At 50.3% G+C, this 15,492-nt stretch overlaps 3 protein-coding genes across 3 annotated transcripts in view; 2 read left to right on the forward strand and 1 right to left on the reverse strand.

Annotated features, from left to right (window-relative positions):
- LOC130282620 (high mobility group nucleosome-binding domain-containing protein 5-like) overlaps nucleotides 1–15,492 on the reverse strand; it is a 161,832-nt gene that overhangs the window by 125,911 nt on the left and 20,429 nt on the right. The window lies entirely within an intron of this gene.
- The window catches only part of LOC130282607 (zinc finger protein 271-like), a 330,526-nt gene that overhangs the window by 51,776 nt on the left and 263,258 nt on the right, over nucleotides 1–15,492 (forward strand). The gene's annotated exons all lie outside the window — the stretch shown is intronic.
- On the forward strand, nucleotides 9,292–15,107 carry LOC130282632 (oocyte zinc finger protein XlCOF6.1-like). The gene is made up of 6 exons (XM_056531076.1): nucleotides 9,292–9,331; nucleotides 11,726–11,789; nucleotides 11,872–11,911; nucleotides 11,984–12,024; nucleotides 12,169–13,019; nucleotides 14,574–15,107. Exons 2-5 carry the CDS (start codon nucleotides 11,762–11,764, stop codon nucleotides 13,014–13,016), a joined length of 957 nt encoding a protein of 318 aa, XP_056387051.1. The 5' UTR covers nucleotides 9,292–9,331; nucleotides 11,726–11,761; the 3' UTR covers nucleotides 13,017–13,019; nucleotides 14,574–15,107.

Raw genomic sequence — 15,492 nt, forward strand, 5'->3', positions numbered from 1 at the left:
CTTCTGATGGGCCCTTGGTGGGAGGGGGGGGGGGTTGGCCCTGGATTTCTTCTTCTTACAGATAAACACTGAGCTGACAGGAACCAACATGTGACTGTGCAGCGACATTATTAACCCTTGCCTATCCTCTATGATGCTGTCTACTCAACTGGTAGACACAGTAATCTGCACATTTTTAGCACTTAGTTTCTGTGGAGATTTCGGCCCCTATGGATCTGTGTATAGATAAGTTCCTACTGTGTAAAATGCTCGGAAAGGATTTACAACTTTCCCTCCAAAGTGAATGCGAAAAAAAAATCTTCAATCAAATATGAATTGACACATTGTGGGATTATTGTTTGATTTCATCATTTTCCCCATTGACTTTGTTCAGACTGCGTATCCCCCCCAGACATCTCACAGAGGTCAGTATGGGCTGATGGACTTTATTACAGAATCAGAGTACTCAGCATCGTCCGGTCAAATCCTCATCATTTGTTCTCGTCCTCATATACTGACCTCTTATCCCGACCTCATATCCCGACCTCATATACTGACCTCATATCCCGACCTCATATCCCGACCTCATATCCCGTCCTCATATCCCGACCTCATATCCCGACCTCATATCCTGTCCTCATATCCCGTCCTCATATCCCATCCTCATATCCCGTCCTCATATACTGACCTCATATCCCGTCCTCATATCCCGTCCTCATATCCCATCCTCATATCCCGTCCTCATATCCCGTCCTCATATCCCGTCCTCATATACTGACCTCATATCCCGACCTCATATACTGACCTCATATCCCGACCTCATATCCCGACCTCATATCCCGTCCTCATATCCCGACCTCATATCCCGTCCTCATATACTGACCTCATATCCCGTCCTCATATCCCGTCCTCATATCCCGACCTCATATACTGACCTCATATACTGACCTCATATCCCGACCTCATATCCCGTCCTCATATCCCGACCTCATATACTGACCTCATATCCCGACCTCATATCCTGTCCTCATATACTGACCTCATATACTGACCTCATATCCCGACCTCATATCCTGTCCTCATATCCCGTCCTCATATCCCGTCCTCATATCCTGTCCTCATATCCCGTCCTCATATCCTGTCCTCATATCCCGTCCTCATATCCTGTCCTCATATCCCGTCCTCATATACTGACCTCATATCCCGTCCTCATATACTGACCTCATATCCTGTCCTTATATCCCTCCTCAGATATACATATAGGGGGAGATTTATCAAAACCTGTGCAGAGGAAGAGTGGTGTAGTTGCCCAAAGCAACCAATCAGATTGCTTCTTTCATTTTCCACAGGCCTCTAAAGAGGCCTGTGGAAAATGAAAGAAGCGATCTGATTGGTTGCTATGGGCAACTACACCACTCTTCCTCTGCACAGGTTTTGATAAATCTCCCCAATACAGTATATATATATATATATATATATATATATATATATATATATACACACACACACACATACATAGATACATAAACATATACACAAACACATATACACACACGTACCTACGTACATATATACATGCATACATATTTATATACATAAGCACACACATACATATTTATATACCCACACACATACATATTTATATACATGTTGAGTTTTATATAAAGATTACATGTACAGGCTGATGATATGATTTATGTTCTTGGTCTTTTTTATAGATACGCACCCATGTAATGTGGAACCGGAGAAACCAAGGAGGAGGCAGGAACAGAAGATGACCCTGCGCACTGTGTGGAGGAGCTAGATATAGGGTAGGTAAAGATATCAGAACAGGTCAGCCATATGTAAGAGAGAAAGTAGAGATCAGCTGTGTAGTGTCCTCACCTGAGGAATCTGTGGTTATGTGCCCACCTCTGAGGAGTCTGTTGTTATCTGCCCGCCCCTGAGGAGTCTGTGGTAGTTATGTGCCCGCTCCTAAGTAGTCTGTGGTTATGTGCCTGCCCCTGAGAAGTCTGTGGTTGTTAGGTGCCTGCCCCTAAGGAGTCTGTAATTGTTTTGTGCCCACCCCTGAGGAGTCTGTGGTTATGTGCCTGCGTCTGAGAAGTCTGTGATTTTTATATGCCCACCCCTGAGAAGCCTGTGGTTATAATGTGCCCCCCCTAAGGAGCCTGGGCAATGTGCCCGCCCCTGAGGAGTCTGTGGTTGTTATGTGCCTGCCCTTGAGGAGTCTGAGATTTTTAATGTGCATGCCCGAAAAGTCTGTTTGTTATTTGTCTGCCCCCGAGAAGTCTGTGATTGTTATGTGCCCGCCCCTGAGAAGTCTGGGATTATGTGCCCGCCCCTGAGAAGTCTGGGATTATGTGCCGACCCCCTGAGAAGTCTGTGGTTATGTGCCCACCCCTTAGGTGTCTGTGGTTGTTATGTGCCTGCCCTTGAGGAGTCTGAGATTTTTAATGTGCATGCCCGAAAAGTCTGTGTTTGTTATTTGTCTGCCCCCAAGAAGTCTGTGATTGTTATGTGCCCGCCCCTGAGAAGTCTGTGATTGTTATGTGCCCGCCCCTAAGAAGTCTGTGATTGTTATGTGCCCGCCCCTGAGAAGTCTGTGATTGTTATGTACCCGCCCCTGAGAAGTCTGTGATTGTTATGTGCCCGCCCCTGAGAAGTCTGTGATTGTTATGTGCCCGCCCCTGAGAAGTCTGGGATTGTTAGGTGCCCGCCCCTGAGAAGTCTGTGGTTATTATGTGCCCGCCCCTGAGAAGTCTGTGATTGTTATGTGCCCGCCCCTGAGAAGTCTGTGGTTATTATGTGCCCGCCCCTGAGAAGTCTGTGATTGTTATGTGCCTGCCACTGAGAAGTCTGGGATTGTTATGTACCCGCCCCTGAGAAGTCTGGGATTGTTATGTGCCCGCTCCTGAGAAGTCTGTGATTGTTATGTGCCCACCCCTGAGAAGTCTGTGATTGTTATGTGCCCACCCCTGAGAAGTCTGGGATTGTTAGGTGCCCGCCCCTGAGAAGTCTGTGGTTATTATGTGCCCGCCCCTGAGAAGTCTACGGTTATTATGTGCCCGCCCCTGAGAAGTCTGTGATTATTATGTGCCTGCCCCTGAGAAGTCTGGGATTGTTAGGTGCCCGACCCTGAGAAGTCTGTGGTTATTATGTGCCTGCCCCTGAGAAGTCTGTGATTGTTATGTGCCCCCCCCCCCCCCCCCCCCCGAGAAGTCTGTGATTGTTATGTGCCCGCCCCTGAGAAGTCTGGGATTGTTATGTGCCCGCCCCTGAGAAGTCTGTGGTTATTATGTGCCCGCCCCTGAGAAGTCTGTGATTGTTATGTGCCCGCCCCTGAGAAGTCTGTGGTTATTATGTGCCCGCCCCTGAGAAGTCTGTGATTGTTATGTGCCTGCCACTGAGAAGTCTGGGATTGTTATGTACCCGCCCCTGAGAAGTCTGGGATTGTTATGTGCCCGATCCTGAGAAGTCTGTGATTGTTATGTGCCCACCCCTGAGAAGTCTGTGATTGTTATGTGCCCACCCCTGAGAAGTCTGGGATTGTTAGGTGCCCGCCCCTGAGAAGTCTGTGGTTATTATGTGCCCGCCCCTGAGAAGTCTGTGGTTATTATGTGCCCGCCCCTGAGAAGTCTGTGATTATTATGTGCCTGCCCCTGAGAAGTCTGGGATTGTTAGGTGCCCGCCCCTGAGAAGTCTGTGGTTATTATGTGCCTGCCCCTGAGAAGTCTGTGATTGTTATGTGCCCCCCCCCCCCCCCGAGAAGTCTGGGATTGTTATGTGCCCGCCCCTGAGAAGTCTGGGATTGTTATGTGCCTGCCCCTGAGAAGTCTGGGATTGTTATGTGCCCGCCCCTGAGAAGTCTGTGATTGTTATGTGCCCGCCCCTGAAAAGTCTGTGATTGTTATGTGCCCGCCCCTGAAAAGTCTGTGATTGTTATGTGCCCGCCCCTGAAAAGTCTGTGATTGTTATGTGCCCGCCCCTGAGAAGTCTGGGATTATGTGCCCGCCCCTGAGAAGTCTGTGATTGTTATGTGCCCGCCCCTGAGAAGTCTGGGATTGTTAGGTGCCCGCCCCTGATAAGTCTGTGGTTATTATGTGCCCGCCCCTGAGAAGTCTGTGGTAATTATGTGCCCGCCCCTGAGAAGTCTGTGGTTATCATGTGCCTGCCCCTGAGAAGTCTGTGATTGTTAGGTGCCCGCCCCTGATAAGTCTGTGGTTATTATGTGCCCGCCCCTGAGAAGTCTGTGGTAATTATGTGCCCACCCCTGAGAAGTCTGTGGTTATCATGTGCCTGCCCCTGAGAAGTCTGTGATTGTTAGGTGCCCGCCCCTGAGAAGTCTGTGGTTATTATGTGCCCGCCCATGAGAAGTCTGTGGTAATTATGTGCCCGCCCCTGAGAAGTCTGTGGTTATCATGTGCCCGCCCCTGAGAAGTCTGTGATTGTTATGTGCCTGCCCCTGAGAAGTCTGTGATTGTTAGGTGCCCGCCCCTGAGAAGTCTGTGGTTATTATGTGCCCGCCCATGAGAAGTCTGTGGTAATTATGTGCCCGCCCCTGTGAAGTCTTGGATTCGCCCTTTTCCAATTTTTCAGTTTTTGGTTTGGTGGCGTTTCCCTGTAGCGCATTATTTTACTGACTCCTAATAAAAGATTTAATTGTCCCTACACCATTTCTGTGCCTATATTATTCCTAAACCTAATTCTATTGATATTGTTGTTTTTTTATTATAATTTACTAATAATATTACTGATTGAATTTATTTTTATTAATATTTATTTCCACCCCCCCCCCATCTCTGTTCTCAGATTCCCTATCACGATATGGAAGCGTTCACCAAACTGCTATAACTCTCCTTGTACTCGCCGCTCTCCCAATCGCCATCTCATCGAGAAGCGGAGACTCCTTAATGTGAATACGTCCCTATTACCTGGTGCCAAATGGGGGACAGACATATACCAAAGAGAACCCCTGCAGAATGCCACCTGCCTTAATGCCTCACTATAGACCAATTGTTCCCAACCAGGGTGCCTCCAGCTGTTGCAGAACTACAATTCCCAGCATGCCTGAACAGCCTTTGGCTGGCCGGGCATGCTGGGAGTTGTAGTTCTGCAACAGCTGGAGGCACTCTGGTTGGGAACCACTGCTATAGACACTATATCTGTATATTCTGATGTTATGTAACAGTTTTATAATAGACACACATATGGCGGACGTCTGATCTAGTCCTCCAGGCTATGTTCACTTTACGCTTTGGACACACACACACATATATATATATATATATATATATATATACATATATACTCCTCTGGTGTGTGATACACGTGTACACCGTGGGGCCAGCTCCGGCATCCCTGTGTTCGCTGCATATGTGGACATTTCTGCCATAAAGTGAGGACACCTGCTGATGCTGCAAAGACCCCTTCACGTTGGGAATATGAGTGGTGACCGGTGCTGACGGCAGATGTGTCCCCATTATAGTGTAATATAAATCCGTACAGCGACAGCCATAACATTAATGCTACCTGCCTAATATGTTCCCGCCCCCCACATGCTCTAATCGCTCTAGGGGCCCCATACACAGATGTGATGTCCTGTGTGATCTGATTCTTGTCCTTCCTTTTCCCTGTGACCCTGCCCCCAATTGTCCTTCCTTGTCCCTGTGACCCTGTCCCCAATTGTCCTTCCATGTCCCTGTCCCCAATTGTCCTTCCTTGTCCCTGTGACCCTGTCCCTGTGACCGTCCCCAATTGTCCTTCCTTGTTCCCATGACCCAGTCCCCAATTGTCCTTGTGACCCTGTTCCCAATTGTCTTTCCTTGTCCCCAATTGTCCTTCCTTGTCCCCATGTCTGTCTCCAATTGTCCTTCCTTGTCCCCATCGCCCTGTCCCCAAGTGTCCTTCCTTGTCCCCGTGACCCTGTCCCTAATTGTCCTTCCTTGTACCCATCGCCCTGTCTCCAATTGTCCTTCCTTGTCCCCAATTGTCCTTCCATGTCCCTGTGACCCTGTCCCCAATTGTCCTTCCTTGTCCCCGTGACCCTGTCCTTTATTGTCCTTCCTTGTTCCCGTGACCCAGTCCCCAATTGTCCTTGTGGCCCTGTCCCCAATTGTCCTTCCTTGCCCCCATCGCCCTGTCTCCAATTATCCTTCCTTGTCCCCATCGCCATGTCCCCAATTGTACTTACTTGTCCCCGTGACCCTGTCCCCAATTGTCCTTCCTTGTCCACATCGCCCTGTCCCCAATTGTCCTTCCTTGTCCCCAATTGTCCTTCCTTGTCCCCGTGACCCTGTCCCCAATTGTCCTTCCTTGTCCACGTGACCCTGTCCCCTATTGTCCTTCCATGTCCCTGTGACCCTGTCCCCAATTGTCCTTCCTTGTCCCCGTGACCCTGTCCCCAATTGTCCTTCCTTGTCCCCGTGACCCTGTCCTCAATTGTCCTTCCTTGTCCCCATGACCCTGTCCACAACTGTCCTTCCTTGTCCCCATGACCCTGTCCCCAATTGTCCTTCCTTGTCCCCATGACCCTGTCCCCAATTGTCCTTCCTTGTCCCCATGACCCTGTCCACAACTGTCCTTCCTTGTCCCCATGACCCTGTCCCCAATTGTCCTTCCTTGTCCCCATCGCCCTGTCTCCAATTATCCTTCCTTTTGCACATCGCCATCCCCAATTGTCCTTCCTTGTCCCCATGACCCTGTCCCCGGCTGTCCTTCCTTGTCCCCATGTCCCTGTCCCCGGCTGTCCTTCCTTGTCCCCATCACCCTGTCCCCGGCTGTCCTTCCTTGTCCCCATGTCCCTGTCTGTCCTTCCTTGTCCCCATCACCCTGTCCCCGGCTGTCCTTCCTTGTCCCCATGACCCTGTCCCCGGCTGTCCTTCCTTGTCCCCATCACCCTGTCCCCGGCTGTCCTTCCTTGTCCCCGTCCCAGTTTGTCCTTCTGTGGACCACATTTGGTCAGTAATAACCACTACACCCTGGGGACCCCCATGACTGGTAATTCTGGAGATGATCTGACCCCGGAGTCTACACATTATTACTTAGTCACAGTCGGTCCTTACACTTAACCATTTTTCCTGCTTCATCTGGGCTGACCGGTCACATGGTCCTGATATATCACCCGGGCGCCATTGTCATCGGTTTGTCAGCGCTATCACTTCACCTGTCCGTGGTTTTAAAGTGTACCCGTCAGATCAAACTTTTATTTATTAAATATATCACTCAGTGCCTAATCCTGACCATGTACATTTTGTGTCTAGTTCCTTTATTTATTTTATTACACTTTTAATTTAGCTCACTAGTCTGAATTCCTCTCAAAGGGAGGGGGCGTGGCCTCACTGTGCAGGGCTCCGCCCCCTCCCTCAGTATGCCGTTTGCTCACATCTCCCCTAGCATTAGCAAAACTACAACTCCCAGCATGTCCTCACTGACAGTAGCGGGACACAAGATGACAGTGGGAGGAGCCCTGCGCTCACAGCTGTCAATCAAGGAACTGTGTCCATGACATAGGTGATGACTCATGGACACAGCAGGACTAGTATGTGTCCAGGCAGGCAGGGGGGGGAGGGGGCAGTTGTTTGATTTGCTTTTTCTATATGAATTACTGAAAATGTTCTGATGAAAGCGATTACAAGACCTATTGGTTTTTCATGCTTTACCACATATCAGGAGTTTTGGTATCTGACAGCGCCCGTTTCATGTTCTGGCTGCTCAGTCTACAGAGAATTTTATATTAATCTGATCAGATCCTGCAAGAAAAAATATAATAATAAAATAATACGTTTGCCCACTTTTCTTTTTTTCCTAAAAATGAACAAATTGTGAAAAGTTAAAACTTTTTTTTTTTTTTTTTTTTTAAGATTATTGATTCTCCCTTCACACAGCTCTCCCCGGCTCCTGACCGTGTGAAGGGAGACGGTCAGGAGCCGGGGAGAGCTGTGTGCAGGGAGACGGTCAGGAGCCGGGGGGGAGCTGTGTGAAGGGAGACGGTCAGGAGCCGGGGAGAGCTGTGTGAAGGAAGACGGTCAGGAGCTGGGGAGAGATGTGTGCAGGGAGACGGTCAGGAGCCGGGGAGAGATGTGTGCAGGGAGACCGTCAGGAGCCGGGGAGAGATGTGTGCAGGGAGACAGTCAGGAGCCGGGGAGAGATGTGTGCAGGGAGACAGTCAGGAGCCGGGGAGAGATGTGTGCAGGGAGACAGGAGCCGGGGAGAGCTGAGTGCAGGGAGACAGTCAGGAGCCGGGGAGAGATGTGTGCAGGGAGTCAGTCGGGAGCCGGGGAGAGCTGCGTGCAGGGAGACAGTCAGGAGCCGGGGAGAACTGTGTGAAGGGAGACAGTCAGGAGCCGGGGAGAGCTGTGTGCAGGGAGACAGTCAGGAGCCGGGGAGAGATGTGTGCAGGGAGACAGTCAGGAGCCGGGGAGAGCTGTGTGCAGGGAGACAGTCAGGAGCCGGGGAGAGATGTGTGCAGGGAGACAGTCAGGAGCCGGGGAGAGCTGTGTGCAGGGAGACAGTCAGGAGCCGGGGAGAGCTGTGTGCAGGGAGACAGTCAGGAGCCGGGGAGAGCTGTGTGCAGGGAGACAGTCAGGAGCCGGGGAGAGCGGTGTGAAGGGAGACAGTCAGGAGCCGGGGAGAGCTGTGTGCAGGGAGACAGTCAGGAGCCGGGGAGAGCTGTGTGAAGGGAGACAGTCAGGAGCCGGGGAGAGCTGTGTGCAGGGAGACAGTCAGGAGCCGGGGAGAGCTGTGTGAAGGGAGACAGTCAGGAGCCGGGGAGAGCTGTGTGCAGGGAGACAGTCAGGAGCCGGGGAGAGATGTGTGCAGGGAGACAGTCAGGAGCCGGGGAGAGCTGTGTGCAGGGAGACAGTCAGGAGCCGGGGAGAGATGTGTGCAGGGAGACAGTCAGGAGCCGGGGAGAGATGTGTGCAGGGAGACAGTCAGGAGCCGGGGAGAGCTGTGTGCAGGGAGACAGTCAGGAGCCGGGGAGAGATGTGTGCAGGGAGACAGTCAGGAGCCGGGGAGAGCTGTGTGCAGGGAGACAGTCAGGAGCCGGGGAGAGCTGTGTGAAGGGAGACAGTCAGGAGCCGGGGAGAGCTGTGTGCAGGGAGACAGTCAGGAGCCGGGGAGAGCTGTGTGAAGGGAGACAGTCGGGAGCCGGGGAGAGCTGTGTGAAGGGAGACAGTCAGGAGCCGGGGAGAGCTGTGTGCAGAGTCCAGTAAGGGGGATCAGTCAGGAATCATAAATCCCCGCCGTGGAACGCATTCACCGGAAGTTGTAGTAAGCTGGGCGGGGTTTGCGCTGGACCGGAAGTCACCGCTCCGGAGCCTCACAGACAGAACGGGAAGGAAAGCTCCGCTCGGTGGGTGCCCGGGACTCCAGCCCTGTACCGATATATAACGCGGCCTGACACGGCTGTACGGTACAATGGGCCAATCATATTCATCCATAGAGGGGGAGGGGCAGTGATTGACAGAGAGGAGGGGCCCAAGTGATTGACAGGGAGAGGGGAGGAGTCTTAATGACTGCCAGGTAAAAGGGAGGAGCCAGAGCGACCGACAGGTAGAAAAGGAGGAGTCAGAGAGCGACAGGAAGAGAGGAGGAGCCTGAGAGAAATACTGACAGGTAGAGGGGAGGAGCCAGAGAGAGATAGGTAGAGGGGAGGAGCCAAATACTGACAGGTAGAGGGGAGGAGCCAAAGACTGACAGGTAGAGGGGAGGAGCCAGAGAGAGATAGGTAGAGGGGAGGAGCCAGAGAGATAGGTAGAAGGGAGGAGCCAGAGACTGACAGGTAGAGAGGAGGAGCCAGAGAGAGATAGGTAGAGGGGAGGAGCCAGAGACTGACAGGTAGAGGGGAGGAGCCAGAGAGAGATAGGTAGAGAGGAGAAGCCAGAGAGACAGATAGAGAGGAGGAGCCAGAGAGAGCGACAGGTAGAGGGGAGGAGCCAGAGAGAGAGAGAAAGAGACTGACAGGTAGAGAGGAGGAGCCAGAGAGAGAGAAAGAGACTGACAGGTAGAGGGGAGGAGCCAGAGAGAGAAAGAAAGAGACTGACAGGTAGAGGGGAGGAGCCAGAGAGAGAGAGAGACTGACAGGTAGAGGGGAGGAGCCAGAGAGAAAGAGACTGACAAGTAGAGGGGAGGAGCCAGAGAGAGAGAGAAAGAGACTGGCAGGTAGAGGGGAGGAGCCAGAGAGAGAAAGAGACTGACAGGTAGAGGGGAGGAGCCAGAGAGAGAGAGCTACAGTAGGGAGGAGGAGCCAGAAAGAGAGCAAAAGTTAGAGAGGAGGAACCAGAGAATGAATGACAGGTAAAGAGGAGGAGCCTGAAAGAGAGTTACAGGTAGAGGGGAGGAACCAGAGAGAGCAACAGGGAGAGAGGAGGAGCCAGAGAGAGCGACAGGTAGAGGGGAGGAGCCAGAGAGAGCGACAGGTAGAGGGGAGGAGCCAGAGAGAGCGACAGGTAGAGGGGAGGAGCCAGAGAGAGCGACAGGTAGAGGGGAGGAACCAGAGAGAGCAACAGGGAGAGAGGAGGAGCCAGAGAGAGCGACAGGTAGAGGGGAGGAGCCAGAGAGAGCAACAGGGAGAGGGGAGGAGCCAGAGAGAGCGACAGGTAGAGGGGAGGAGCCAGAGAGAGAGCGACAGGTAGAGGGGAGGAGCCAGAGAGAGCGACAGGTAGAGGGGAGGAGCCAGAGACCAAGTAGAAAATATATATATTTAGTGACTGGCAGATACAGAGGAGTAGATATATATATATATATTTAGTGACTGGCAGATACAGAGGAGTAGATATATATATATATATATTTAGTGACTGGCAGATACAGAGGAGTAGATATATATATATATTTAGTGACTGGCAGATACAGAGGAGTAGATATATATATATATATATATATATATATATATATTTAGTGACTGGCAGATACAGAGGAGTAGATATATATATATATTTAGTGACTGGAAGATACAGAGGAGTAGATATATATATATATTTAGTGACTGGCAGATACAGAGGAGTAGATATATATATATATTTAGTGACTGGCAGATACAGAGGAGTAGATATATATATATATTTAGTGACTGGCAGATACAGAGGAGTAGATATATATATATATTTGGTGACTGGCAGATACAGAGGAGTAGATATATATATATATTTAGTGACTGGCAGATACAGAGGAGTAGATATATATATATATATTTAGTGACTGGCAGATACAGAGGAGTAGATATATATATATATATTTAGTGACTGGCAGATACAGAGGAGTAGATATATATATATATATATTTAGTGACTGGCAGATACAGAGGAGTAGATATATATATATATTTAGTGACTGGCAGATACAGAGGAGTAGATATATATATATATTTAGTGACTGGCAGATACAGAGGAGTAGATATATATATATATTTAGTGACTGGCAGATACAGAGGAGTAGATATATATATATATATATATATATATATTTAGTGACTGGCAGATACAGAGGAGTAGATATATATATATATATTTAGTGACTGGCAGATACAGAGGAGTAGATATATATATATATTTAGTGACTGGCAGATACAGAGGAGTAGATATATATATATATTTAGTGACTGGCAGATACAGAGGAGTAGATATATATATATATTTAGTGACTGGCAGATACAGAGGAGTAGATATATATATATATTTAGTGACTGGCAGATACAGAGGAGTAGATATATATTTGGTGACTGCTCTCCGCTTCTTTTACGTTGCAGACATTATTTTCCCGGCAGTGAGCGCTGTATATACGGATGATGGAGACCCCCGTCCTCTCTCCAGGTACGAGCTCATGTTCCCCCCATACACTGCAGCCATGATGTCTTCGTTGTAATAACATCCAGTGTTTATTCTTTTCCTGTAGACCCTGAGGGGCGGGGGGCCGGGGCAAAGCTGCAGGGCAGGTAATGATTCTTGAGGGGGGAGTTCTGGGGTCTGTGATTCTTTGTTTCACATGTTTCTCTTTGTCTGGACAGGCAGGACGTCCCAGGAAGTCCCCACCGGAGATGGGAATCAGGTGAGGCCATTGTTGAGGCTCTTCACAGGTTACTGTATATTCTGTACGTAGTGACCCTGATTGCCCTCCATATTGACCACGGTGGGCCGGTCCATTACTTGGGTTATCTGGCCCCTGGTAATTGGGTTGTTTTTGTCCCTACAGAAGGAAATATCTCCATAGGCAAAGTGCAGCTCAGCCACATGGAGGCGCCAGACTCAAAGGAGGATGGACTCGTCACCGAGGCTCTCCACAACATGAACAATGCCCCAAAGAAAGACGGAAACTTCCTAATTCCGACCCTTCGGCCCCCAAGACGACACCCCCCGAATCCGTATTCCTCTATGGTGGGCGTCAGCAGCAGTTTTCTTGTGGACCGTAGCAAACACCTCTCGGGCTCCAGAAGTGGAAGGTTGGAAGAGTTCTCCAGCGACATCGGCTCGCCGTCCGTCCCGAGCCCCACCTACTGCTCCAAGTGCAAGAAAATGTTCGCCACCAGTGAAGCGTACGGCTGCCATGAGCCAATGCACTTAATAAGCGGCAAACTTTTTCCTTGCATAGAATGCGGCAAATATTATCGGCACAACACGGCTCTGGTGATCCACCGGCGGACGCACACCGGGGAGAAGCCGTACAGCTGCAGTGAGTGCGGGAGATGTTTTAACGCTCGGTCGAGTTTGGTCACCCACATGAAAATACATTCCGGAGAAAAGCTCTACTCCTGCTCCGAGTGCGGGAAAGGATTCGCCAAAACAGACGACCTCTTTAACCACCAGCTGGTGCACTATCGGGAAAGGAAGCACACGTGCGGTGACTGCGGCAAGTGCTTCAAGATGGAGTCCGAGCTCGTAGCCCATAGGAAAAACCATCCTGCGGAAGTACTCTTCCTCTGTTCTGTTTGTGGCAAGGACTATACGCAGTACTCCAAGCTTCTGCGGCATGAGAAGACTCACCCAAGGTTACCGCCCGTCTTCATCACCAGCGAGAAAATGTTAAAGGACCAGGAAGCCTAAAATGTAGGTGAGAATGGAGTACAGAAGATGAAGCTTGCACTCACCGTTCCTGTAGAGAAGCTTTGTACGGTCATTCCGTTCTGGCAGGGAGACTTCGGTGATGCGGGGTGCTCAGAGGCAGGCAAACAGCCGTTTTCGCACACAGGTGTGTGCTTCTTCCGGCCTCTCGAGGCCGGAAGAAGCACACACCTGTGTGCGAAAACGGCTGTGGCCGGAAGAAGCACACTCCTGTGTGCGAAAACGGCTGTGGCCGGAAGAAGCACACTCCTGTGTGCGAAAACGGCTGTGGCCGGAAGAAGCACACTCCTGTGTGCGAAAACGGCTGTGGCCGGAAGAAGCACACTCCTGTGTGCGAAAACGGCTGTGGCCGGAAGAAGCACACACCTGTGTGCGAAAACGGCTGTGGCCGGAAGAAGCACACACCTGTGTGCGAAAACGGCTGTGGCCGGAAGAAGCACACTCCTGTGTGCGAAAACGGCTGTGGCCGGAAGAAGCACACACCTGTGTGCGAAAACGGCTGTGGCCGGAAGAAGCACACACCTGTGTGCGAAAACGGCTGTGTGCCTCTTAGCCCTCCGCATCACCTAAGTCTCCCTGCTGGAACGGAATGACCGTACGAAGCTTCTCTTCTGGAACGGTGAGTGCAAGCTTCATCTTCTGTACTCCAGTTTTGCAAGTTGTCTCGCTGTCTTTAAGCTTTGCACCCCGTCAGTAGTATTACTATTGGATAATCCGGTTGCTGTCTTGCTTGAGTTAATTACTTTCCTTGCTGTCGACACTAGGGATCGACCGATATTGATTCTTTAGAGCCGATACCGATAACCTGTGAACTTTCAGGCCGATAGTCGATAGCTTTTACCGATATTCCATGCACTATATGGGCACATGATGGGGGGGGAGTATAATGCCCCCCTGTCATGTGCCCCTGATATAAAATATATATAGTGTAGTATAAGGTATATAAGGGGCAGTATGACGTCCCTTCACCTCTCCTGACGGCTTCTCTCTCAGCTCCATGCTCCTGCTCTCCGCACGTGCTTCCTGTATCACATGACGCTCAGATTGGCTGTCGCGCCCCTCACTTGTTGCTGTACAGTCAGGATGGGACGCGGTTCTGAGGTAAATGTTACCGGCTCGCCTCCTGGGCCCCAGGGTGTACGGGATCACAAGCTTCGACTCCACCGCATGATCCGGGTGTAGTAAGATGGCTGCTCTTTGTTTGGGTTTAGGCTCTGTCCTCCAATAAGCTGCGAGCACCGAGCCCTGACCCCGCCCACACCATGACTGGAGCCAAAGGAGGTGAGCGTGGCCCCTACAGGAAGAGATAGCTACGGGGCCCCCGGGAACAATCTGTTATCCAGAGCAGCGAGACTTCAAGACAGAATGGGGGCGCACACGCTGGACGCATTATCGGCATTATCTGCAAGGTTAGATACCGATAACTTAAAAATCGTGAATATCGGCCAATAATATTGGCCAATCTGATAATCGGTTGATCCCTAGTCGACACATATGGAATCCTTTGATTGTGCTCTCTGAGTATCTCTTTTTTGGTAGGTGAGAATGGAACTGGTGCCCACACGTGTCAGCATTCCTGGACTCTAGGAGGACGGGGTCAGATCAGAGGAGACTCTACAGGCCCAAAGCAGGGGGGCAGCTGATAGTGACATTACGATTCGGCCAAACCAAAATGCATCCTAGCCATCAATGAACCCCCAACCCCTGCCTAAAAATACTAATGTCACCAAAGCCCACACCAGTATTTGTTCACGGAAGTTGTTGGTCGGTGGAGGATGAGGAGCGACGTAAACCTCCATGATGAAGACTTTACCTGTGTATTGTGTGTATGAAGACTTTACCTGTGTATTGTGTGTATGAAGACTTTACCTGTGTATTGTGTGTATGAAGACTTTACCTGTGTATTGTGTGTATGAAGACTTTACCTGTGTATTGTGTGTATGAAGACTTTACCTGTGTATTGTGTGTATGAAGACTTTACCTGTGTATTGTGTGTATGAGTGGTGATGTGAGTCATTGATGTATTTTATTGGTGCTACTAAAGATCCGGTCTGACCCGGTCCTGTTGGGGGGGGGGGGGGGGGTGGATGGATGTCTGATGATAGTGTTTTTGACATTAGCATCATTTTCTCATAAAAGGGGTCACCACAAGATTAACACTCCCCCCCTCAGCTGTATACGTTACAACTAGCTGATCGGGGAAAATCTGATTGCAGGGACCCTCCACTAATAATAAGGTGGGGATTCTCCTGTCCCCTGAGTGAATGGCAGCACGCATGCTCGGACCCCGCACGCTCGATTCACTTTCACGGGGACTACCCTATCTGTAGTGAATAGAGTGGTTGCCATTTACTTAGGTCAAGGGACCCCATTCTTGTTGTCATTTGGAGTTTCAGTGGTCCCCTATCATATACTTATCACCTATCATTCAGTGGTCCCCTATCATATACTTATCACC

This window comes from Hyla sarda, chromosome 7 (genome assembly GCF_029499605.1).
Source record: "Hyla sarda isolate aHylSar1 chromosome 7, aHylSar1.hap1, whole genome shotgun sequence".
Lineage (NCBI taxonomy): Eukaryota > Metazoa > Chordata > Amphibia > Anura > Hylidae > Hyla > Hyla sarda.